General features: G+C 41.9%; 1 protein-coding gene across 2 annotated transcripts in view; it reads left to right on the forward strand.

The window, feature by feature from the left end:
- The first annotated feature begins 7,564 nt into the window (after positions 1 to 7,564).
- Positions 7,565 to 26,217, forward strand: part of CRYL1 (crystallin lambda 1) — a 58,483-nt gene continuing 39,830 nt past the window's right edge. Inside the window, exons 1-3 of one of the 2 annotated variants that reach the window (XM_035326457.1) lie at positions 7,565 to 7,707; positions 10,490 to 10,597; positions 19,924 to 20,050. In XM_035326457.1, the coding sequence (XP_035182348.1) occupies positions 10,515 to 10,597; positions 19,924 to 20,050 (210 nt within the window). In that variant the 5' untranslated portion in view covers positions 7,565 to 7,707; positions 10,490 to 10,514. Of the gene's footprint in view, positions 7,708 to 8,054; positions 8,212 to 10,489; positions 10,598 to 19,923; positions 20,051 to 26,217 lie in introns of those variants that run through there. The other variant, XM_035326449.1, reaches the window with a different exon arrangement.

Raw genomic sequence — 26,217 nt, forward strand, 5'->3', positions numbered from 1 at the left:
GTTGCCCGGGTGACGGGTCCAGCCGCGATCCCCTGATGCCCCGCGCCCGGTTGCTAGGAGAACCACGAGCGGGGCGCACGCGCACAGGCGCCGCCGAAGCCTTTGCCCCCTCCTGGGCGTTTCTCCCGTGAGGGCAGGTTCCCGCCGCAAATGGCGGCGCGGGAGGAGGGCGGGGCTAGAAGGGTCGGCAGGGCGTGGGCTGCGTCCTGAGGGTTAAAATTCAACGCTTTCCGTAAATTTCATAGCAGTAAAATTCTGTCTTCCATGGTGCATAAGTGATCATCTTTTAGATTGGAAATTAGTGCTTTGAACTCCATTGGACAGACTTTTAAAGCGGATTAGTGTTGATCCCTGAGCTAGAGATAAATGTGAAGTAAATTTATTTCCTGTGGGGGATAGCAGGCTCATCAGACTGTCTACCTTTAGTCCATGGGATAATGATAACATAAATAGAATTAAGATTTGTTATCGGCTGGACATGCTTTGCTGTGCCTTGAAATAAAGAGTCATGAGTGCCAGATTTGCCCACAACAAATCATTGCACTCTGTGAACTGAAATGATCCAGGGTTCAGTGGGAAATAGAATAGACCAGAGACCTCTGAACTTGCCTACAGTATTTTGAGAGAGAAAAAGCTTTCGGAGGCCAATTGTAAGCTGCTCCTGCTGCCTAACACTGAAAGCTATAGATGACACATAAGAAAGCTATAAAGCCACTACACAGCATGTGGTCAGCCAGGCTACCTTTTCTATGGTCAAGGTTTGTGAGCATTACACAATGTCTGTGCTTTCTGCTGGTCCCCTTCTTTCAGCCTCAAAGTCCTTTCAAAAAAGATAAGGCACAGAGGATACAAGTGAAAGGTCTTTCTATTCTAGCTCCCTGCAAGGGAAACAAAGATAACATAAAGAAGTATTAACACATTATCGCTTCTTGTATTAACTCGTTCACGTTCCATGCATGAACCACTTTCACACAGAAACTTTAGACTTGAGACCTTTGGACATGAGAGTCTTTATACTTACAATTTCTGAAATACAAGTATTTTGCAGAGTAACAGACTCCAGGTGGAAAAAAAAAAAAAAAATTCAGGTGAATTACTTGGTACAAACTATGAACTTCAGGATAAAAAATACAGATACACTACTATCCTCCCTTTTCAGCCTGTGACCCCTCATGTAAAATTAAGCCTATGGTTTTTAGATTTTCTGTCTGTCCTCAGACGCACTCAGACTGAGCAGCAGGTACATGCTGTAGCAGAAGCCCTAGTTCTGCTACCCAGCTCATCCATCTCAGGGACCTGTGCATACCAGTGCTCAGTACATTGCGGTGTTTTCAGCTCAGTTCTTTAGGGCACTGGAGAAAAGAAACTCCATGCTAAGGAGTCAGGGCACTTACCTTGTAAATAAAACTGTCAGGACACAACTGGAATCTGACTGTGTTCACACGAAACTGCCTTACCCTCCAAAACCAGCTGTTGGAAGATGTTCCTGGCCTCTATACCCAGACCATACAGGGAATTGTATGGGAAAATGCTAATTAGCTAACACTGTAATGGGCTAGGTTAACAGCAGGGAAAGTTGACTCCAGCACCTGGTCCAGCACTGTGCATTGCCCACATTGATAGAGCATGCTCTGGGGACAGGAGCTCGGGAGCACTCCCTGGCCCAGCTCCTTAGATCCCTTGATCCACACACTTCTTAAGAACTCACAACTTGAGGGTCTTAACAGGCTTTATTTATGCTTCTAAAAGCTGGAACTTTTTTATTTTTGGTAAGTATAAGTAAACTTTAATGCATAAAGATTTAACACAAAACCTCCGTCTCAAGATCTGCTGTGGTAACGCTGCTGTGGTAACACTAGGCCTTACTCATGGGATGTGATTATCAGACATGTTCTTCCAATTTTGCACATTGCGGTGAAACCCAAGCGATACAACTGTCTTTACTGTGTTAGGCTAAGTCATGAGGATGACCTGGATGGTGCAGCAGTCCCCCAAAAACATAACAAGCAGCCCAAGCAACATTGTATGCTGTGAACTCCTGATCATTTTAAGTTATCAGCACTGTCACTAAATGAAGCTGTCCAACTCTTTTTCCACCTTCTGATTTTCATTCCTGTCCCAGATCTGTATCTAACTTGCATTGCATTAGCTGTTTGTGCAATTAAAGTAAAATGAAGATCTGATTTTGTTGTTGTTCAGTTAATTTTCAAGACACTTTGTTCCGGGTCTCATTCATTCAGTGAAACCTTTATGGCAGGTTAAGGAGACTACAAAGACATCATCTTAAATGATTAATTTCCTTGCAGTTCAATACATACATGGTGCATCTGTCTTTTTGCAGCACTGACGTTGCAAGTAAAGATTCAGACAAACTGTTCCAGCAGCTACTAACTTGGGTTCAGGGGTTACTGGCCTCTGTCTTCATGTTGTAATCATTGGTGGCGTGTGCCCTACCCTTGCTCTGTCAGTTTAACTGTTTGTCTGATCTACCCTTAAGCTGTTTTTTTTTTTTTAAACATTCTGAATTGAAGAAGTATTTCTACCATTAAAATCTTCTGAAAGTGAGTAATTTTCTAGCATTGAATTCTGGTCTGACCAAATGTTCAGAAGTTTTCTACTACCATGTAGAGACACTTCAACTTAACTGCCACACACAGTAAAGCTGCCATTAACCACTCCTCTCAAAACTTCATGGATCTTGTCAGCATACCTGTAAAAATTATTGAAGGGAAAGAAAATATGGAATGTGTTTAAAATTAAAGCATTTCTAATACTTAATCTTTTATTTTTTTTCTTTAGTTGATAATTTAAGAGTTGAGTAGTAATTGAACTTAATGGTAACTAAATTTAATGTACTGAGAATTAAAAATAAAAAATAAAGCCTCAGATCAAGCTCTTCCTATGCTTGGAAATTCAAATTTCACTATTTTGCTGAGTGAATTATGTTACAGCCTTGATTCTCATTTATCTCATCAACATAAACAGGTATATATTGCATATTACTTTCCTCTTCTATCAAACATATGAACAGTACAGGTGTTAGAGCCTTTATACATTAGATCATTATTCCCAAGCTGTTAAAAAACCTCTATAGTACTTTTTAACGTGAAGTTCTTCCAGTAAAGGTTTCCAAGCTTAAAAAAGAAGTCTTTTGTCTCTTGTAGGAGACTTAAACTTTATATTTGTAAACTCTAAATTGCTGTGCATAGAAGTATATAAATTATATTAGGAGAAAGGTTAAAAAATTAACTTTATGGAGCTACTCTTGGTACAATGATAAGTGCAAGGATCAGAATGTTTTCAGGTTTAGGCTCTCAATGAGGAATTAATTAGGTAAAAAATTATTAACAGCTATTCAAATATAGTTCAAAAAGGGGGGAATAGGGGGAGAGAGAAGATAATATTAAATTGATACTTCGGGCAGAATTATAATGAATTAATCTGCTTATTAGAGAAAGTAAATTTAGGTTTAATTTGAAAACAAACACAGTCAATGGAAGAAACTCATAATAATCCATGTTATGAGTAATACCTATGTTGTAGTTTGGGCTTAAAGGACATTTATAACAAGGAAATTGTCTTGTTGATGGGTATTTCTACTATTAAAAGATACAATTCTACCTACCTTTGCTAAATCATACCTTTGCACTTTTTTTTTTTTTACTATGAACTTTCCAATTCCTGCAGATTGTTCAAGAATCAAGTTCTAGCACTACTGGTAACATTCACATCAGACCACTTGCTCTGTGAATGACCAACTTAGTTGACAGCATAAACTACTAGCAATAATTATAGTTTTTATTGAAGTATAATTTTAAAATAATCACTAATTACAATGTACAAGCCATTAGTTAAAACTCTACATAATAGGAATAAAGTTACTAAATTATTATTTGAGCTTATTGTGTTTCCTGAATCATTAGTATCATAGTAGCAACATAACATAGCTAACTACAAAATAAATGTTCACCAGAACAATCCAAATGTACAAGTAACATATTAAACCAATCTAATACCTAATGAGGGTGAACTATGCCTCTGTTTTCATCCTACACGAAAAGTTCAGGCTAGAATACTCTATTTTTGTGGCATGTGATTCCCTTATTTTCTGCATGGGGACTCACACTTCCATCGCCCACACATTCCAACCCCTACTGGTCCCAGCAACCATTGGAGACTCCCATGTTGTTTATTCCAAGACTCTCTTATAGTGCCTGCTCCTCCCCTACAGTAATCCCACCTCCTCTCTGCAGCCAATAGTGGTTTTCACCTCCTCCCAGGGGGCTGCAGAGGAGCATGCTTAACAGAGCCTAGAAACATGGAGGAGTCAACTTTGCAACTCCCAAGATGAAAAGTCAGGCCTGCTCCTACTGCTGTTGGACTTCGAAAAAGAATACAGAGGCTGGTGAGTGTATATTGCCTCCATATAGGCCTCTTCTGCTGCTAATGTAAGCTCTACTTCTCAGTCCCTAATGGAGTCCAGAGCTTTCCACCATATTATTGGTAAAAGGTTTTGATAAAGCTATCAAAAAGGTTTTGATCTTCAGCCTCTGGGCTGAAGATATCTTCTGGCCTTTCCATGTGGACTGCAGGAGTTGGAGGAGAATCACTGCTTCTTCCTCTCAGAGATTCCAAGTACTGGGCCTAAAAGCTCTTATTTTACACAAAAAAATAAACTTTGTTTTTTCTTTTTAACCATATTGTCTTCCCGTGACCTATGCTTCTTACAATTTAATTCTCTGTATTCTTCTTTCATCTTGCAAACCTCTCTCCTCTTCATGTGCTGACAGTTTGGGCTCACTGGTGCGTTTGGCCGTTGGAAACAATGGGGCATGTGGCTGTTGTCATGCCCTAATAAAATAACTAATGAAGAGTTATGTAGCATTGTTACTACTATATTGAAGGTAATAAAATAGTTCAGATTTCATTACCACAGACCTCTTGTTTGGTTCACCAGCAGAACTTAAAGGCCCTGTAACTACTGTTATCACAACAGAGATCAGTTCATAGGTAGTTCCTGTAGTAACCCCTCCTGAATTGTTTAACTGAGCTCTTCATTTTGCTGTATCAATTTGCCTGGCTAACTGCTTTTGTCTCTAAAAGTCTAGTAGTTCTTACGACAACTCCAGGTATAAATGTACAGCTAAGTATATCAAGGAATACTGAAATAACCAGTGGCTACTTCCAAATAAGAGTGATGGTGAACTTGTTCTGAAAGCCATGGTTCGCAAGTCCAAAATACATCAGTTTTATGTTATGGGAACTTATTTTTTTCTTTGAAGTAAAAACTTGAGCCCACAAAACATACATTGTTTCAGTTATACTTTGTCTAAACAAAGTTCTTTGTAACACCTGCCAAGTCATGCCATTTCAAATTAGTCTTCAAAGGAGCAAAACTGGTATTGGCTATAATCATAAAACAATGCTTTCAGGACCAGCCTTAGCAAACTGTGAGCCACAAACTGCCAAGGCCAGTTTTCCTGCACAGTCATCTTACTTTATTCCATCTTCTTGTGGCCCAGGTGTCTCTGCTTTGCTCCTCCTCCATCTCCTAACTGCTGGCAGCTCTCAGGTCACACGTGCAGCAGTTAGGTCCTGAGGTCATGGAGATACTGGTGTGGTTTTCCACCTGCTGTCCTATGACTAGTCCTCAGGAAAGCTTTAGGAATTTATACTTCTGAGATCTCTGTCTCTGTGCTAAATATGATTGGATTTAGTGAAGTGCTAGTGAAGGTGGTGGATGTACAAAATTGTTATTTTATTTTATTTTATTTTATTTTATTTTAATTTTCCCTTGGAAACTAGAAGAAATTATAGCCAAATAATGTTTCACTGGGATTTTTCATCAGTAATGATGAAACACTTATTCTGGAAATAAAAGAATTAATTTTCAACTTAGTTTTCAGTATGCCAGCAACACACAGGCATTTTTCTGCTGTGTTAAGAGTACAGTAATATAACCATAGAATCACAGAATGGCTCGGGTTGGAAGGGACCTTAAAGATCATTTAACTCTAACCCCCCTGCCATGGGCAGGGACACCTCCCACTAGATCAGGTTGGCCAAGGCCCCATCCAGCCTGGCCTTGAACACCTCCAGGGATGGGGCATCCACAGCTTCTCTGGGCAACCTGTGCCAGGGCTTCACCACCCTTACAGCAAAGAATTTCCTCCTAATGTCTTTTCCAAATCTATCCTCCTTTAGTTTAAGACCATTCCCCCTTGGCCTATCATTATCTACCTGAGTAGAGTCCTTCTCCATTTTTTTTTATAAGACTCCTTTAAGTAATGAAAGGCTGCAATGAGGTTTCCCCAGAGCCTTCTCTTCTCCAGGCTGAACATCCCCAGCTCTTTCAGCCTTTCTTCACAGGAGAGGTGCTCCAGCCCTCTCACCATATTTGTAGCCCTCCTTTGGACTCACTCTAACAGCCCCACGTCCTTCTTGTGCTGGGGGACCCAAACCTGGACGCAGTGCTCCAGGTGGGGCCTCACCAGGGCAGAGCAGAGGACAGTCACCTCCGTCCACTGGCTGCCCACCCCTCTGTTGGTGCAGCCCAGGACGCAGTTGGCCTTCTGGGCTGCAGGCTATCACTGCTGGCTCATGTCGAATCTTTCGTCCACCAGAAGCCCCAAGTCCTTCTCCACAGGGCTGCTCTCAGTGAGTTCTTCTCCCAGTCTGTGCTCCTGTCTGGGATCGCCCCAGTCCAGGTGCAGCACCTTGCACTTGGACTTGTTGAACCTCATACATTTCACGTGGGCCCGCTTCTCCAGCCAGTCCAGGTCCATTTGGATGGCCTCTCTTCCTTCTATGGTAGCAACCCCACCACTCAGCTTGGTGTCATCTGCAAACTTGCTGAGGGTGCACTCAATCCCATCATCTATGTCGTTGATGAAAATAGGAAAAAGTGCCAGTCCCAAGACAGACCCCTGAGAGACACTGCTCGTCACCGGTCTCTACCTGAACATAGAGCCATTGACCAGCACTCTCTGGGTGTGGTCGCTACTCTCTGGGTGCTTTGTTATCTTTGCTAACAAATAGGCATTTAAAATCTTAACTTCTCTTTCTTTTCAGGAATATCCAGCATGATTACAGAGCGACATGCAGGTGAGTAGGAACTATATAGAATTTGAAAAAATGAGTTACACAGCATTCCAGCAGAACAGCAGATACTATAGAGCTGTCAAGATCATTAAAAAATTATGTTAACATTTTAATGTTACATTTTTTTCACAATATAAAAAAGTTTTTGTGCAAAAATCAAGGAAAGTCAACAAAAATATGTTATTTATTAGGATTCAAGAGGAAAGTATTTAAATAGCATCAACTTACATTTTATTATATAATAAATATTTCATTATAATAAAATATTTGTTATAATAAAGTAACTGATATAATAAATTTTATAATAAATTTTATTATAATTTTAATTATAATATTATAAAATTTCCTAATGCAAAAAAAAATAGTTTGGACTTCGAACTTCATTTTGGAATTAATTTGTGCCCTCATCAGGGAACTGAGAGCTGTGGGCTTTGACACGCATTCTCGTACTTTCTGTGGCCCAAGTGTCATGGGACGGGGGCTTTGCTTCTTCAGAGAAGGCTGCAAATCCCATGGCCCCGATCCCTGTTTCAGTTTCATCGGGAGCTCACGTTGAACCTGAACACCTGATTGTGGCCAGAAGGGTCTATGCTTTTGGACAGTAGGGTCAAACTTGGGCCTCAACTTAAAGGCCAGATTTCGGCAGTGGCTGGGTACACTCCCGTCGAGGTGGGACGGGCAGACTGCACCCGGCAAAGCCTGCCCTGAGCCTGGAAGGGGCTGCCCTCCCCTGCTGCCTCCTGGCACGGCGTGCGGCCGAGCACACAGGGCCCGACCCTTCCCGGGGGACCAGAGTACGGCGCCCCGTTTTCGGAGAGGACAAGCCTCCGTGTAGGGCCGGCACGGCTGCGACAGGGGACGAAGCGAGCCCCGGCTGAGAGCCACCGGGGGCGGTCTCCCTCCCGTCGTGGGAGCGAGGCGAGGCCGGCCCGGCCCGGCCCGAGAGGCGCGGCCAACGTTAGCCGGAGCCAATGGGGGCGGCCGCGACATGGCGGCCGCCGTGGGTGGGGAGCGGGCGCCTTAAAGGCGGCGGCGGTGGCGGTGTGGCGGCTGCTGCTCCGCTGCGTCCCCCGCCGGCATGGAGTCCCCGCAGGTTGCCGTGATCGGCAGGTGAGGCCTCTCGTTCCCCGCCCGCACCGGGGGGACTCCGGGACCCGCCTGGAAGGGGCAGCCGGGTGGCGGCGGGGCAGCGCCTCTCCCGGCCGGCCGGGCTCTCGGTGCCCTCTCGGCCCGGTGCTGTGCCGCCTTGGTGCGGCTGGAAGCCCGCAGGAGGCTGGGGACAAGTTTAAGTGTTGCTGCCATGGGTGGTGACCAGCCCTCGGTTTGCCAGCAGGGTGGTCATCGGTTGGGCATGCAGCGGTGGGTTTGGCTGTGGAGGCATCGCTTTGTCCTCTTAAGTTAAAATTCGTTTATTTGAGCAATAATCTGGTTAGGCGACGCTGGCAGCGAGGCTGCTCGAGGTCGGAGGCACGTGTCTGGCTGCTGTCACGCGCCGGCGGCGAAACCCTCTGTTCCCGGTGGCACAAAGAAGTGTCCGGAGAGCTGGGCTCTTTGCCACCTGCCCAAGGAGGGAACCTGCCACCCATAGCAGCCAAAGCCAAGAGAGCAGGTCTGGATCCCTGGGCCCAGCACTGGGCCCAAAATGACAGTGTCTGCCTGTCCTAAGGGAACGTCTTGGGGTCAAGTGCATCAGCACCCTGCTGGGATGTTGCTGTCATGCACTACTGCGCCATCGCACAAGTCTGACACCTACCACTGACTTCGTACGCTTGATAGTGCCGAAGAAAACAAATCGCACAGTCCCAAAAATCAATATCAAAATAGAAGAAATAATTTATTTGGTCAAATGTTGATTTTCAAAGAAAGCTAATTTGAAAGTGCAGTTTGAGAGGGATGAGGTTGTTTTTAAAGATACTTATGGCTCAAATTTGCTTGTTTAGGATTCAGATGATCCAAATGCTTGTAGTTTAGAAGTATTTGCTATTTGGGAAGTTACCATAGCTAACAATGACCCATGTGTTACTCTTCCATAAGTGCTTGTTCTGTAGTTTGCCTGAGAACTGCTGAGGTCTGGGCTTGCTGCAGCGAAGATGTTTGCTTTTTCTTTTAAATGATGTATTTTAAGTAGATGGTAAGTTCTCATTTAACAACACTAAATACACAGTTTCACCCCCAACCCCACCCCCAGTTATTTCCACTGATTCCTGCTGTTTCCTGAAACTTCCTGTTTTCTTCCATTTTTATTCTTCTTTAACTAAAGGCTGAACACGTTCCTGTTTTCTCTTCCTTTTCTTATCTGGCCTGCTGCTTTATCTCTGAATTTTTACCCCCCCGTATCATCATTTACTGATGACCTACTTGCCTTTCGTTTTTCCAGTTGACAGACGTTGCTTAAGTCTAATGTTACAAGGACAGCAATCTCAGAAATGTCAGGAAATGCATGTGAAAATCAACACTAGTAATAATGGTCATGGATATAGAGTTCTGCTCTTGTTGCTGTTAGGATTATTTGTGATGTTACTTAATCTTGCTGTACTGTGTCTCAGTATTTTAAACTTATGTTTAAAGAGGCTAGTGCCTGCTAATAAAGCTAGTTAAGTTAAAAACCTGCATTGTTTTGATAGACATGATGAAACTATCAGTTACTGTACATTTCCTTTATGCATTTCTTAATAATGGGCTACAAGTAATACGGCTTTACCACAAGATGTGGGCAGACTGCTAATGCAGGCCTCCAGCATGGTAGGATGTTTCATCTAAAAGCAAGGGTGATGCTATATGTGGTAGGTGGAAAAGTAGTATAAAAACCACGTGTTTTTTTTTTTTTTTTTTTTTTTTCCTCCTGGTTTTCGCACACTTGCAGCATTTCCTGAATTGTAGAGGATCCATGATTGCAGTAGCTGGGCCATAGGTTTCTCTGATTATCTCTGAAGCAGGATCTTGAACTCCTGGACAAATGGGTTGCTCTCCATATTCAGACTTTGAATTAAACAAATGAATTTCAAAAAAATGACAAAAACAAACCTTCTGTAATGTGATTCCTTGCATCAGTTCCAGGTTAGGATTACAGCTGATACAACTGTTAATACTTGAATCCAGTGTCCCAGAGTAGCAGTTCCTACTCTTTAGAATTATGCTATCCTTTTTCTCTTTTTTTTCCTTTCTTATCTTTCTCCCAGCACTCAGAGAAGCTGCTACACAACTAGCAAAGGATATTGCTTTGCTACAGAGGGAGGTTGGTTTCTTATCAACGTGTAACTGATTTTTGAATTGAATACTGTAGAATCTGGACTGTTTTAGTTCTTGCACTGGTTGTTGTTGGACCTTCTCCACCCCACCCCGGATAAGTGCTACTTTATTAATTGGTTAAAACTTACTTCCTTTTCAGCGGGCTCATTGGTTGCAGCTGGGCCATGGTGTTTGCTGCCGGAGGCTTCAAAGTGAAACTTTATGACATTGCACAACAACAACTGACAAGTGCACTGGAAAACATACGGTAGGTCACCTGACTTGAAATGACTGACATTGCAATGAATCTGTGGGATTTCTGTCATTATGAATGAATAGCTTCATCTTACTATTCAAGACAGCGTATATTATAAGCATTAAAGAACGCTTTAACTTAAAAGTACAACTCCTGTTAAGATCAGAACTGTGCCTCTAAATCTCTCAATGACACTTCTGAAGGGCACTTCAATAATTAAATAATGGTTTAAGACATTAAATTTAAATCCAAGTTCTTGAAACCATATCTTTCATGATTAGGTTATCTATAGACTGGCTTGAAATACACGAGCATAAGAGTTTATGCATAGAAAGACAACAAAGACTTCTTCAGAACTCAAAGAGGCTAATACTGATTGCTAAAGAGACCTACTATAATTACCACTTCTTTATAACTATATATATATATTTTAAAATTCTAGCATCCTAGAAGATGAGGTGGCTAGTTCTGTTAAAGATGCAACTACTGTTTCTGTTAAAGATGCAACTACTACTAAAGGCGCAACAACAATTACAATAGTGGCTTGGAAGCACCCTTAGAAGTTGCAAATTTGAGAACTTGAACATGAGAACAGTCAAAATGCTTCAGACAGTAGTCCCCTAGCCCTCTTCTGTTAACCCTGTGGCACTGCAGCTGAAGACCCCCGCTTTGGAAACATGCAGAGCTGCAAATTCAAATCCTGCCTGTCTTCCCTCCCTCCCCTGACCTGCAGTGCCTAGAAGTTGCTTATCTACTGAGTGACTCTTAAGTGTATTTCACTTAACCTTGCCTTGAACCTGTGTAAATCTTTTTGCAGCCTCCTTGCCAAGGGACTTTGTGTTCTGCGGGTTTACTGCTCTCTGCGTGAAGAGCTGTTCTTCTGGTTTGTTTTGAACCTGACTCCTCAGGTGCTTTGTTTGGCCCCTAGTTCTTAGGTTAGAAAGGACAGTGGCTGGTTGGTTCTATTCAACCTCTTTTTGCCAGTCCTAGAAGTGTAGCTTGTGTGTATGTGAGAGTGTATGTTGACACAGTGGTTCTGCGTACAACCGTATATTGCTGTATCAGCATTTAATGCTGAAGTTCAGGTTGCTTCCTGATAAGCATCCAGCTAAGTGCTTCAGCCCTCCCCTCTTGCTGCCTTGTAATGTAACATGTTAGCTGCTGTGCAGCAGCCAGTCTGGGGATTAAGTTGTACCTAAAAAGGGGTTGTGGTGTGTTGCTTTCGGTAACTAGGCTTACAGCAAGGAATAGTGACTTCAGGAGTCCCTATACACTAGTCCTGTTGTAGGAATTTAGATGTGAAACAGTATGTTTTGTCTAATGAGATATATATTTTTTTTAAGCAAAAATTTGGTAGTCAAGGATGGGGGAAAAATCTGTCTCTTACAGTTTTGTGTTTTTTTTGGTGGTGATATTTTTTTCATTTCCTCAGAACTCTCAAGATAGACATTATGTTTGACTAACACCTCTGTTACTACACCTATATGATGGCACTTTCATTTTTTGCAGAGTTGCTGTCATAGCAGTAGCCACAATGAGCCTCTGGATTTCTGGAGAAGGAAGGAGACTTGCGGTCTGCCTTAGTAAAGCTAGCACTCACCCCATTTTTTTTCTTTGTCTGATAGTAGAAGGATAACTGCAATCTTGCAAAGATTTCAGCTTGGAAAAGAAAAATGAATTATTGTGTGTAGTAGTATAGAGAGGCATTTGGGTGTGTCAGTGTACTGTCCTATGCCTGCACATGCTGTTCTGTGGGAGTTCAAGGCAGGTTTGGCTTTCACATAAGGTGTTTAACTCAACTTATTAACTTATGTATCTTGGCTGTTGTAACATCTTAGTTAAAAAGTCTAGTTTAAGTAAAACATAGCTTTTTTGCGACGAGAACACAAGCTATGCAGTTCCATCAACCATTATTTTAATGATTATACCTATCAAAATACAGTCAAACCTTTTTTTTTTTTTTTTCCCATACATACATAGCATACAATCTGTGGTAAGACCATTTGGATCACTGATATGATACTTGTGTAAGTGCTGGAGCTGAAGTATGTAATGAAGGCTTGTGGAAGAGAGCAGCAGGGGCTGCCTATGGAAGTTGTATGACAGAGCCAGCTGGTGGTTGCTCCTCTGGACTTGCTGGGGTGTGCTTTCCATTCTCTCCACATTGCTAATAAGTTAGGAAAGTTCTTAGATTTAGTTGTGAGTGTGTTTTTGTTTGGTTAGTTGTTTTTTGTTGGCGTTTTTAGCTTCAGAATTGGAAAGAGTTTTGTTCCATTTTAGTTTAAAGTCTATGACTTAGTTCTATGTACTTTGCATATTAAAGAAAAACCAGAGTATGCCGAGGACTTCTTAGTTTTGCTTTTCTAAACCAAGGAAAAGTGGATTTGAGTAGCACACAGTAGTCACTTCTACAGTTAACTATTATATGATTGACTTTTAGTACGTTGACTTGTAACTCATTCTGGATTTATATAATCTGTATTTCCCTGGGGCACTTCAGGATTCATTAACCTAATGAATCCAACTCTCACAATATGGTAGGTGGGAAGCAGTTGTGTGCAGACTTGCCAGAGGTGTGGCATGGAGGCTGGGAGGGACTTGCATTGAGGATGGGAACCTGCAGGTATCTGTAGAAAGTCTGAAATGTGCTCTGTCACATTTTTCAGAACAACTGGTCAAAAATGAGTCTAAACTGTGAAATTTGCATCTACTGACACAAACGGAAATACGTGTCAGGTTGCCACAATGTCAGTTGACCAAATATGGAAAGGGAATGAGAGCGTGTGGCCTAGCTTGGTGCAGTGGATTTCCTACCTACCTGTTGATACACACTTGGTAGTCAGTGCCCTGACACAAAAAATGACTGCACACTGGATTGAACTGGGTGTACCATTAGCATTATTAACTAGTGTCTGCTCTAACGGAACAACCTCTTCCGGAGAAGAAAACAAACTATTGAACAGCTTTATGCCCTGCTTGACCTCCTGAAAGACCCTGTGCTAACCTGCCTTGGAAAATGTAACTTCTCATATCCAGTATGCTTTCTTCAGAGTCCGTGTAATTCTGGTTTGAATGCAAGATTGTTGAACTTTAAAATAATGAGAATTAGAAAAACAAGTAGTACCCTGTTCCTGGAAGTATTCCTAAAACTTACTGTGTGGAAATGCTTTGGTGCATGTCCCCCCAAAACACTTGACTGTTGTAATGTGTCAACTTTTTTCAAATAGTTACCATGCTACTGTTCCAAACGTAATTATGCAGCTGATAAAGATTGGTAAAACACAGAATACTGTAATAAGATAATGAGGCTGTAGAATGAATGCTATATGGAAAATGAGACAGGATGTTTGAGACCAGTCTAATAGTTCCCCAGAGACAGTTCTAAAACAGTAGTTTCCTCTAGCCACCCTTTCCACTGGGGAAGAAAAGAGTTTCTGAGCTCTTCTAAGTAACTGGGAGGCAGGGCAGGATGGTAACGCTACTTCTCAGAAGTTCTGCATTCAGAAATGCCTTAGCTATCTCCTGAGACTTAATGGTGGTGATAGTGTGAAGAGGTTCTTTGGGGCTTGTCTACTTGGTCTTGTGAGGGTGGTGATGTACTCATTCTGTCCATGCCCTGAGCTCTTGCTAAGCCACTAATGCTTGGAAACGGTAGAGCCAAGTCCTTTTAGGCATGGTGTCTGTCTCCATTCTCTTTCAGTCTTTTCCCCAGCTCTAATAGTAGGATATTTTCAAGATGCAAAAAGGACTTTCAAAATGTTTGTTTCCTATTCCTCAGCTGATGAGACAGGACATAAAAATTGGAAGACCTAAATACATTTCCTTGTTCTGTGCTTGATAAAAGCTTCCATCTGTAGCAGTGTAACGTTTCTTGATGTAGAGAGTAGACCTGGCATTTTCTCCTTGAGTGTCCTTGAGCAAGTCAGTTGAAACAGTCTCCAAAGAGAAATGCTGTCTTTCTCCTCATTCCTGTGTGGCAGGCAATCCCCCTTGGCAGCTCGAAAATAGGCTTTAAATAAGACTGACTTTTGCAATGACAAAGGCTGTGCTTTGAGAACAGTTACGGTGTTGATGCTTGTCTGGTATGCAGAAGTAACAGGTTATCTGAAAAGGTGATGAAACTTCCATTCATGAAGGCTTTCAAGGTTTGGCTGCACAAAGCCAAGGTTAACCTCACCTGGTCTAAGCAGTCGTTCTGCTACAGGTACAAGCCGGACTTGAGACTTCCTGAGGCCTCTGCATGCATGTGTGTGCATGTGAACCTTTAGGAGGTCTCAGAAGTCAGATGGGCTTGCATGCGTTGCCGTGCTTTTATGCTGTGCACCAGCTGCTCTGGAGTCCTTTGCTTTCTGACTCTTCAAAACTGTGCCAGAGGAAGATGAGCAACTGTCCTTCTTTAATGTACAGACATTTCTGTGGAGAAAGTGCATCTGACAGCTCTGGATCTCATATCTGGGCCAGCTTGTCCTGCGGTTCTGAGTAGGAAGCTTGTAATGTGTAAGTTGTATGCTTATATTCAGTTTGGGGAAAGCAGGAAGAGGGGATTTGGTTGTGAATACTTTCAAATGGCCACTTGCAACTCAGTATTAGCAGCTTACTATTTGGCCATTGTGTGTGTAGACAGTAAGCTGGTCCTAGTGTCAGGGGCATTTGTTGGCAAGCTTGATCTGTTGTGTCTCAGGCTAGATCTGTGGGTTCTGTGGGGTTTTGGTTTTTCCTGGAGGTCTTTAAAAGATGTATAGATGTAGAGCTTAATGATATGGTTTAGTGGAGGACTTGTTAGTGTTAGGTCAGGGGTTGGACTAGGTGATCTTGGAGGTCTCTTCCAACCTAGATGATTCTGTGATTCTTTGCATTCCAGCTATTCCCTCACTTATCAGACAGCAGTAGATAGCAGCCTGGTGCCATGACTGGTTACTGGCTCTGGTCTTTGGGCAAAGGTAGCTGGCTGAAGTTGTGAAGAAGCATTTTTGGTATTGCTTCTTCTTCCCCTCCCCTCCCCTTGCTGATCTGGTCAGTGTGTTGTGATTCAGTAGTCATTAGCTATAGATTCCTTACCTTATCCTGAAGTAAATAACAGTTCAGTTCCCAGAACAGTGTTGAGATGGGCAGTCTGGTTCAACAGAGAAGTTCTGGAGCTTGTTGAGGGGTGGGATCTAGAAGGAAGCAGTATTTTCTTACAGATGTGATTTCACCATTCTCTGAAGACCTTATGTGTACTGAGACAAATTCTTCAAGCTGTTGCTTCATGTGCACTGTGACACAACTGCAGAGTGAAGTCCTGTGGTGTGTCCTCCAGCAAAGGCCATGGCCTTTGAGTCTGTGATTGTACTCAGGGATGATCACCCTGAACATGAGGCTGCTCTGAATAAAAACTCACCCAGTAGAGGTCAGTGGTGCACTGCTGTATGCATAAACCTGTCAGTTGTGTGCCTTAATATATGGTAAGTATGGGGAAGCTCTCTTCCATCGCTCACACTTCTGCAGCAGTCTAGTACCCCAGAGGAATGTAAGTAGGGTTTACCATTTGGAAGGCTTAGAATTCATTTGTGGAATAACCAAACTGTCAATAAATGTATTAATGAAGGGGACAAAAAAAAATCCCATAGGGAAAGGGGAAGCCAAAATTGAAGTAATGCATTAATTGCATTTCATGTTCTGTGCTCTAAGTAAAACTTAAATTGCAAGCTTGGTGATGTTAACAGAAAGGACTTTCTGCAGGAGGAAGAAGGGGTGAGGGAGGAATGATCTAGCCTCAAATTCTGAAGAATGAAGGCAGCAGCTTTGTGGGTTAGTTAAGAAATCATATTTTCTGTTCACAGTGAAGTGTGTAATGGCTTATGGCAGGGGCAGGCATGGGTGGATGGTCATCGCTGGCAGAGGTAAAAAAAAAAAAAAGGAACTGAACAGGAGACAAGTGCTGCAAACTTCTACAAGAGTTTGTGGAAGATGAATGCAAACAGCATCTCTGTTGCTAGCTGTTTTGAATCCCTCAGTTACCAATCATGGTATGGAGTTTCAGAGGACCAGGGGGAATGAGGAAGTGTAATATTGCACAAAGTGGACAGGAGCTTCGCCTCCTTCATAGCAGGGCAAAATTCTGTTGTGTTCTCTTCAAACTTCACTTTAAAAAACAAACAAACAAAAAAACCTATGGGCTGTGGCAAGAAGATGCTGGATTCAGGCAACTGTGCCTGTTAAACAGACTTCTGACAAATGAATATTTGATGCCTTCTGAATTAATTGGTCCCCTACCATTTCACTTCACAAGGAAGGCATCAGGAGCCAGAAGTGTGGATAGTTTAGTTTAGATGCACCTGTCCCTTTACACATGAAGTGCTGGCATCTTTAGTGTGCCAGAAGCCTTAGGAAGTCAGTTAGAGTTTCTGCCTAGCCACCCGTGGTGTACCCTGGCAGCTTGCAAAAAGGGAGCTGAAATGTCCTGGTCCCTGCAGATTGCCACGCAGATTACTAAAGAGGCAGAAGGCTGTGCTTTCCAGCTGTCCCCTTGCTGTTTGTCAAGGAGCTGAGTGGGGAACTTGCTGAGAAACTCGATGTATTTCCTGCTGATTTCTGTGGCACTAACCACAATATAAATCCATATGAGAATAAACCCATATTTGAGAAAAGAGGCAGAAAGCTGATAGAAGTCTGCATCAGTGTTGTACTGCACACACAGACTGATAGAAACGTTAATTTTGGCCCAAAATCCAAGGGACTCCGGAGAAGCAAATTTGACAAACCTGAGCAGTGCCTGAAAAGTGCATAAGTCCTGGCTTCATTTTCTAGCTAAGAATGAACCTTTTCAAAGGTGTTGTCCAATGTAAACAGAATGCAATGCCTAGCTGTTTACTGAGGTGTGCTCTGCCTAAAACAGTTTTAAAAAATTGTCAATGATCAGCTGTTACAAAAATAAAGTATCAGAACTTGCACCACAGAAAAGATTATCTGGAGTTAAGTATTGAAGGATTTCCTTGAAGAGGAGAAAGCTAATGCTTGTAGGAGTTAGCTGTGTGTGTTTTGTAGCTTGTTTTTCTTGTGTGTGTTTGAAAGTTGAAATATGTGCTTATTCTGCACACATTAAAGTACGGGTGCCTATTCTGTTTTGGAAGGTACTGTGTTAACCTTTACCAACTTCATATAAAATTTCAGTTGACGTCTTGCCTACTCCCAAATTATAGGAAATACTTTGATTGAAGGTGCAAAGTCCATGGAGATTAGAAGGTATTTGCCTCTTCTGGCTCTTGTGCTAAACCAGGAGCAGAACTGTTCTATACATTTGTGACTGCTGCAGCGTGCTCCTTACCCAGATTTCAGTGGTAAGGTGTTGCAGCTCTGGGGTGGTGTTGGAGAGATACGTTAGGAATCTGGATTGTTTGCTGGGAAACAAATACTCTCCTTTACACTACCTTCAGTGGGAGGGAGGGCGTCAAAGTAATGTGCAGGGCAGCAGGTGGTTATGACCTCTTAATTAAGCCATGATGAAACTACTAGAGTTTATGCTTGTTGTATTTTCTTGGACACAATCCAACTACACAGTTGCTGAAGTAAAATTCTGATTCTCTGGAAGCTGATGGTAGATTTAGTGAGCCATTTCCAGCTGAAGATCTGAAGGCCCATTGAACCTCTCAGGTTTGACTTCCTTCTGTGTAGCTCAGTAGGAACTGGGTTGTCTTTAAATAAATCTCTGAAAACTTTTATCTATGGTAGCTTCAGAATACTTTGGTCTAAGTGGCTCATTCTACATATTTCTCCATGAGCAAAAATAGCTGCTTCTCTCGTAAGATGAGAAAGACTGCATATTTAGGTGCCTGAAAAAGATCAGGCAAATGTACCCAAAACACTTTGTTCTCCCTTCTCTAAAAGAGAGCTGAAGGTGATTGCCTCAGATGTACATGCTGACAGGGTTGGTGAGATGAATCCCCCTCAGTCTCTTTAAGAAATCTGGAAGAGGAAGCTTAGTGTTAGATCTGTGGGCTCAACACTTGTTGACAGGGAAGAGCTCTAAATAAAGGGATGGCCTGACGAAGTGTGGATGTGTTATCCCACACTGCTCAGCCACCAGCCTGAAAAGCCTACGTAGAGAAGAAGATAGAGGCAGGGCGACTCACATCCCTCTGTATTTTCCCTTAAGTTGAAGTGCTGCTTGGTAAAGTATTGAGGGACTCAGGGGGCCCCATCTCTTCTGAGGTCTCTAGATGCAAAAACAAATCTAGTGGTACTGTTAGGGTATGAGGGGGGGCTGGGCAGGCTTACTAAGGACTGGTTTGTGGCTGGGTACAGAGTTCATCTTGGTCTGTATAAATATCTTCTACACATTTAACATGTACTGTCCCAGAAAGCCCCTTGTGAAGACTGTCATGTCTGCTGCAGTCATTTAGAAAAAGCATGGTAGATCCCTGGTTGTTTCTATATTCAGCAATGTGATTTGTGTAACACAAAAAATTGCCCCACCTTTTTCTTTCCAGGCTGTACAGCTTCTCTGTTTGCTGTGGCTTTTCCACCCTCCAGTTGGGTGCCAAGTGCAATTTACTTGCTGTCTAAGGAGGCATTCAAAAAGAAGCCAAAGTTTCGGAACTTGTTTGGTAGGGAGAACAAAGGATTATTTTTTTTCTCCCACTGCTAATCATTAGCTCAATTTCCTCCTCTTCAGGATGAGCAATTTTTGCTGAATAATAAACAAAGGTTTTAGAGGAGTTCTGCCTTCAGGTAACCAACAGATTTAACTGTAATAATGGCTACACCAAATAGCTTCAAGTTGATTGTGATGAGGTGCTTTAATCCCACTTAATTTCTTGAAAATTACACCTCTCAATTACTTATACAATTTTGAGGCTTGCTCTTGATTTTTGAGGGTTTTCAGACACTTGCTCCGTAGTCGTTATCTGTGCTAGGGGGATGTATCTTTTTAGGAATGACTCTTGGCAGTATGGGATGTATTTATTTACTTTTAATACAGTTAAACTGATCCTACAGAGGTGTCAACAAGAGCTGTTTTTTGTAATACTAGAGGAACTAAATTAAAGGTGTCTCTATTCCCATTAAATATAAGTAGAAAAACTCTTGCTGATTCTGCACTAGTGAAAACAGGTTTGGTGGTGGTGACAAATTTGGGACTAGGAATAAATCTTGCAGCTGTCCATGTTTGAAGGGAAGAAAAACCTTAGCAGAGAGAAATGACTGAAACTAACCTTTATATTTTTGAGTATAAATACATGCTGTGGCATGGCAAATAGTGTTCGTATTACTGGGTTGTTAAAAAGCTTTTATTTAAAAAACAGAAAAGTAAGGGTGGCTTTAAAATGATCAAGTACTTATGCGTGTCTTGTTTCTATCAGGAAACAAATGAAAGAGCTGGAGGAGTCAGGATTCCTGAAAGGATCTCTGAGTGCAGAGAAGCAGTTGGCTCTCATCAGCGTCTGCACAGACCTGAAGGCAGCAGTAGAGGGTGCTACTTTCATTCAGGTAAGCAAAGATTTAACAACTAGCAAATAGTTTGAGAGATGATGAAAAACTACTGTGCAGTAGGTGGGCGGTAGAGTTCAACACCCTGACCCTGTGAGGATGGTTGTGCTTGTTATGATTAAAATTCTTTCCAACCTAGTATTCCAGCAGGGGAGATCATGCCTCTTTGCAGGTTTTCCTACTCAAGAGTCCTTGCAAGTTTCTTCTGGGTTATGTTGGAAGAGACTGACAGCTGGCTAAGCTGAGAGAGAATTGCTGACCTCCATTTGCAACAAAGACCATACCTGTTAGAAGAAAGAATCTGGGGCAGGAGATTTTCAGAGGAGAGCTTATCTATTTAGGCAACATTGCTCATGCTAGAACTAGGACTAAAAAAGTATTTCTTCTCCAGGTGTCTAGGTAAGGGAGGGAATATGGCTATGCCCAGGGCTGACTTGTGACTGTGGTGGAAAGCAAGCCTCTTCTTGCTTGTGCCCTCAGGCAAAAACAGGTTAGGCACTGTGTAGTGCACAACTTAACTCTGCCAAAATCACTTGTCATGGATGCCACAAAGAGTGCTGCACAAAGAGGGAGAACTGTAGCCAAAACCAACTATCCACAGAGTGTTAGGGTATTGCAATTAAGGTTAGACAGGGCTGGATCTGTGCTGCTAATAAAATTTGGCTGGGGAACAAGCTAAGTTACTGGACCTGATTAGTCTGTGCTGCATAACTACTCATATGCTCGCTGATGTGGGTGGGCATAGTTAAGGAAATAGGTGCATTTGCGACCATTTCTGAAGTAAAGTCTGAATGAGTCTGCACAGGACTCAACATGCTATACCCTATGGGGTTGCCCAGTACTATTCAAGGGTTGTGCCATTAACTTTCCCATCACATGTGTTGCACCTAAGAGTTTACAATTTACAGTGTTTAAGGTTGTAAATCCTACAGCCTGCTTAGCTGCAGCACATCCTCAATAGTTAGAACTAGAAGAGGACAGACGTCCAGACCCTTTCCTCCTCAGAAGTAGCCAGTTGAGTGGGGAAGAATGGGAGGCAGAGCAAAGCCTCACAGAGGAGTCAAGATGTGAATGCACTTGCAGATTCCTACAGTCGTGTACTATTTTGTGTTCGCTTCCTTTTCACAAGGTCACGAAACTATATGGTGTTAGCTCAGTATCTTACTTCCTCATTAGTAATGAGCTTAGAGTTTGTCAGTTCATATTGTTTTCACGTATGTATCACATCTACAGAGTTTAATCTGCAAGTTTATTGTCTATTCACTCAGTCTTACAAAGTCCTTCTGCAGATGTTTGCAGTAGTAATAACAAGGATCAACTTAATTCTGAGTTAACTTGCAGGTCATTTCATCTCTGTGAAACAGCAAAGGTCAGCATCTTTTACTGAGTAAGAGCTGACTGTTCTTACCTGATGCTTACCATCTTTACCAGTTACTGTCCATGAAAGGACTTTTTTTTTTTTCTCCCCTCACGTAGCTGGTTAACTTCCTTGAAAGCCTATATATGTCAAATGACTGTCAAATAACTTTGCTACAAGACTTCTGGACATCCTTACTGACTGCATCAGCTGCGTGACTCCAGTGCCTGTTGCCTCATTTAGAGAATTCAACCAGATTTGTGAAGCAGTGCTTCTCTTTGAAAAAGTTGCTTTGACTCTTCCATGTTTATTTAAAGCTAATTCAGTGCTACCCTTTTCTCTTAACTTCTTTAATAGAGACATAAAGCTTACAGGTTCAGTGTTGAAATCTTCCCTTAGTTCCCTTAAAACTGGCATCATGCTTGCTACTCTCCTGCTCTTTGGTATCCAAATGCATACATTCTGTTGATTCAAGCAAGCAGTTGTGTATCACTTGATGTTTTAGGTACTGCAAACACATCAAAACTAGATGCTGAGTCCCCATACCTTGTTTTTTTTGATCCCCTGTCCCTTTGTTCTAAGATTTCTTCCACTTCCCACTTGAGACAGACTCTGGAAGTTTTCAAGAGCAGAGCTTCAGCGTCTGCAAGGAGTAGAAAGGAGAAACAGAAGTAAAAAGAAAAAAAAATGTTCTGTATGAGTTATCAAGATGTTACTTCTGTAGTTAGGTACCTTCTTGGCTCTATACATTACTCTTCTTCATGCATTTTGAAGAAGGAGAAAACTTTTTTCTGCGCATTTTTTGTCTTTGGCAAATTAACAGTTCTTCACTGGCATGATCATTTGAGCACCTGGTCATCACAGCTTTATGAAGTCTGACTTCTTGGTTCTAGTAGACTGCTAGTTCTGCCTGTTTTCTCTTGCTCTTTCAAGCATTTCTGGCCACCTAGTATGTCAATATGGTATGTCTGTTCATTCCATGACACCTGTAAGTATCTGGTCCTCTTTTACTGGCAAGTGTGCATGTCCTTTCAAGCATCCTCACTTGTATTTTACTATCTTCTGAAGCTGAGTGTAGCTGTGATAGAGTTACTACCACCTAGAGATTTTGAATGTTTGCTTTTGTTCCTGCTAGAGAGGCTCTTCAGCTGTAAGAGTTTTGAGCAAGGTCCTGCATGCTACTTCAGATTAAATCAGGGGCTGCATTTTTCTGTCTCCTTCATATTCTTCTTGATCAGCTGATCAGTGAAGCAGGCGTTGGGCAGGTGTTGCAAAATCAGAGTAATTCTGTGTTGGAAGGGACCTGTGGAAGTCACCTGGTCCAACCTGCTGGTCAACGCAGGGCCAACTTACATGAGCTTGCTCAGGGTTTGTCCAGTTGAGTTTTGCATATCTCTAAGGATGAAGACTTCCAGTCTCTTCAGGTAACTTCTTACAGTATTCGATTCACCTCACTCTGAAACTTCTTTCTTAGTATCTAATTGGAATTTTCCTTCTTGCAACTTTTGTCTCTTGCCTCTCATCCTCTCACCATGGACCTTTAAGAAGAATCTGGCTTCTGTGTGTTCCCTTCAGGTAGTTGAAGACAGCAGTGTTGTGTTCATAGTGCCTGAATAGCAACAATCTACTTGGGGTAGGTAACTCAAGCTCTCAAGCTTTCTGGTACTATCTTATGTTCCCTTAATCATTCTGGTAACACTTAACAGCTACATGTTAAGCATATAAGTAAATGAAGTAGGTGCAGTATGCCAGTGCAGCATGCTGATGGGTAACAAGCCTTCAGTGTGAAATGCTGTTGGTGGTGTTCATATCAACTTATCAGTTCCAAGCCAGAGTATCAAATTTTGGCTTGAAATGAAGCGTTACCAAATATACGATGTAAGCGGACAAATTATTTGAACTAGTCTTTAATTTGTTCTTCTGGAGGTGGGAAGGGAAATAAAAGAGAATCCTTATTTTTAGGTTCATAGCCCTATTTCAGCATTGAACTGACTACTTTCTGGCTGGCTGAACCATATTAAACTTCTGAAACTTCACAGAGTACAGCTGTAAACCTGGAAGGATAAGATGGACTATGAGGACAAGTGTATTGTTTTTATTTTTTATTTTTAATTATTGGTTACTTAAATTAAAACGTCATTTGTGTTGATCTTAGTTGAATATAGAGGGCTTAATTTTCTGGCCTAGTGATAAAAACCTACTGATTAACTTGTCAGAAGACTTCCATGAGATCTGCATTTCTTTACACTAGATTTCAGTTGGTTAAATCTTAACTTATTTTCAAATTTGGCCTATTTAGAGTAAGACCACCTCAAACTAAAAATTTCCTTGATGTTTGCACTGCTTAAAAGAATTCTGCAGATAGCCTTCCATGCTGTTTTAGTGGGACATAACTTGAAATGAATGGGGTGAAATAATAAAAGTATGGAACTTCTTGAATAGCAGTAATGAAGATAAAATGAAAAAGTGAAGTGAAAGATGCAAGAAATAATTAGAAGGTGTGAGAAGAAAATCTGGAACAGTAGTGTTGTGAACTTCTAAAAACAAGGTATGCCTTGTTGTGTTTTTGTTTGTATCTTCTATCTCCTGGACACTTCTATGAAGTAAGCTATCTTGATGATTTGGTATGCTTTACATGATCTTCAGAAGGAAATTAATTTGCTTTTTGCTTTAAAACTGAGTATTCACCCAGGAAAATGATGGAAGTACAGTTTCACCTCTCAGTTTTCCTGTGCTACTTAGAAGCAGTTGGAAGTGCCTTTAATTACTAAATAATAAAAACTGAATAAAAATCAGTGCAGCATTTGTATAATCTCTTACCATGGTGCTATTAAAGTAAAAGCCTGTCTTTATATGCTTTGCTCTATTTTTCTGTTACTAAATTGTTCCAAAGTATATTAGCTCTCATAGGAGGATAAAATGACTAGCTGTTGGTAAGATGTAGTGCTTGATACTCGAGCAGTGTTCTCCAGCAGCAAGCAGGGGAGAGTGCCTGGGCTTTGAGGCCAGTGCTCACAGTGAGCTGCCTGCCTTGGCAGGGGGCTCCTCCCAGCTGGGGCTGGAGGGTGGCAGGGAGGTGCTCTCTGAGCTTGCCAGCTGGGTTGTGTCATGGGACAAAGCAGGCTGGCAAGAGGATGACATTAAGCTTGAAATTTAGACTACTGAAGTGGAGAGGATTCATAATCCCCATGGTGTGAGGTATTTATCCTTTTACATTTTAAAGGAACTTTGCCAAAAAAGCCCTAGAGCAGTTTCTCTTTTTTTTTTTTTTTTTTTTTTTTTTCCCCTTACATTAAAATGGGAGGACTCCCTCCCACTACCCTACCTTACATGTGCAAACTCTTGAACTGGTAATAATAACGCTAATAGATTTTTGGCCTAGTTTCTTTCAGACCTTCCTGGCTGTATTATATCTCACAGGTAGACATATTTTAAATAATAAAATAAAACAAAAAAGTGATAGCACCCTAAAATTAACTTTCAGAAGGTCTGGAGGTGCTTCAGGATGGGATACCAGCATTGACTTGGGAGTCTTGACAGTTGTCTCATGACTCTTGTCACATAAAATGGCTTAACTGATAGGTACCAATTTCTACCGTTAGTGTTTGTTCTACTCTTCTGATGGCTTCCAAGAAGGTTTGTACTTCTGGTGGTGACCTGTGTGCAAAGGTGTCTTCAGCTGCCCTGAGCTCATAGGGTGGGAGACAATCCTGGTTTGGAAGCTGTGTTAATGAAGTACCTCTGTAAATGAAAAGCTGCTGTGAGACAGTGTGCAAGCATTGCAGTAACAACTTCTTTGGGACTGGTATCTGGTCAGCTTGGAGCACTGGACAGGCAAACACAGATCTGTTTGCTCTTAACAGGACAAATATAACCTTAGGCCTGGTTTTACCTTATCTGTCTCAAACACTGGTCTGAGGCACCAGCAATTCCATTTCAGCTTCTGAGGGAGCTGGTTCTAGGGATGTCATCTGACTCGCTATCTCTGCAGAAGCTTGAGGAAAACTGTTCTTCATTTTTAGGGGTGAAACAGTTTGAGCTCAAAGACTTGCTGAAAAATACTTTATGAATTCCATGTTTGAAAAGAACTGGAAGTTTGAGTAAGCAGCTGTGGTGCTGCTGTTGAATGGACTTTTATTCTTCCAAACTCTGACGTTCGCTCACATCCTCGTCATGTACCAGCTGGCTTTGTCGACCATTACAGATTTTAAAATGGTTTTGGTCCCTGTTAGAGGAGGTCTTTGCTGCCATACCCGTTGTCCTGCCCAGCAGTGAACCCTACTCCTGTGTTTTTTCACTGTTCTCTGGTCTCCTTTCAAGAACTGTATTATATTTCCATTGCCTTTCCCGATTCCTTCCCCTGGCACTTTTCCCTGTTTTTCAGGTTGGATGGGATCACAGTAGAAGGAGACAGCAGGTCTGATGCTTTGAGAAAGGATGTGGGGAGGAGGATGTTGATCAGCCACATGTTGAGATCTTTTTGTTCCTTCCCTAAAGGACCGAAAAGGATCCTAATCCCTCCTGTAGCAGCCCTAATCATCTTCTCTGTCTCTTGAAGGCTTTGTAGGATACAGTAACCTCATGGAGAAAGGTGGTTGTCTTCATGGCATGAGACTGACAATAAATAAGATGAAACTTGCCTTCATTTATATATTTAAAAAAATCCACAAAGAAACTCCTAAATCTGCAAGTTTTTACTCTGATTTAGGTAAGATGTAATTCTGCTTTCCCAGCTCCTGTTCTGTATTTTGTACCAACTGAAGGTTGAGCAGACATCTGTAATTCACTTGTTTGTTCTAACAGTGTACAG

The sequence above is a fragment of the Oxyura jamaicensis genome, chromosome 1, assembly GCF_011077185.1.
Source record: "Oxyura jamaicensis isolate SHBP4307 breed ruddy duck chromosome 1, BPBGC_Ojam_1.0, whole genome shotgun sequence".
Taxonomy (NCBI): domain Eukaryota; kingdom Metazoa; phylum Chordata; class Aves; order Anseriformes; family Anatidae; genus Oxyura; species Oxyura jamaicensis.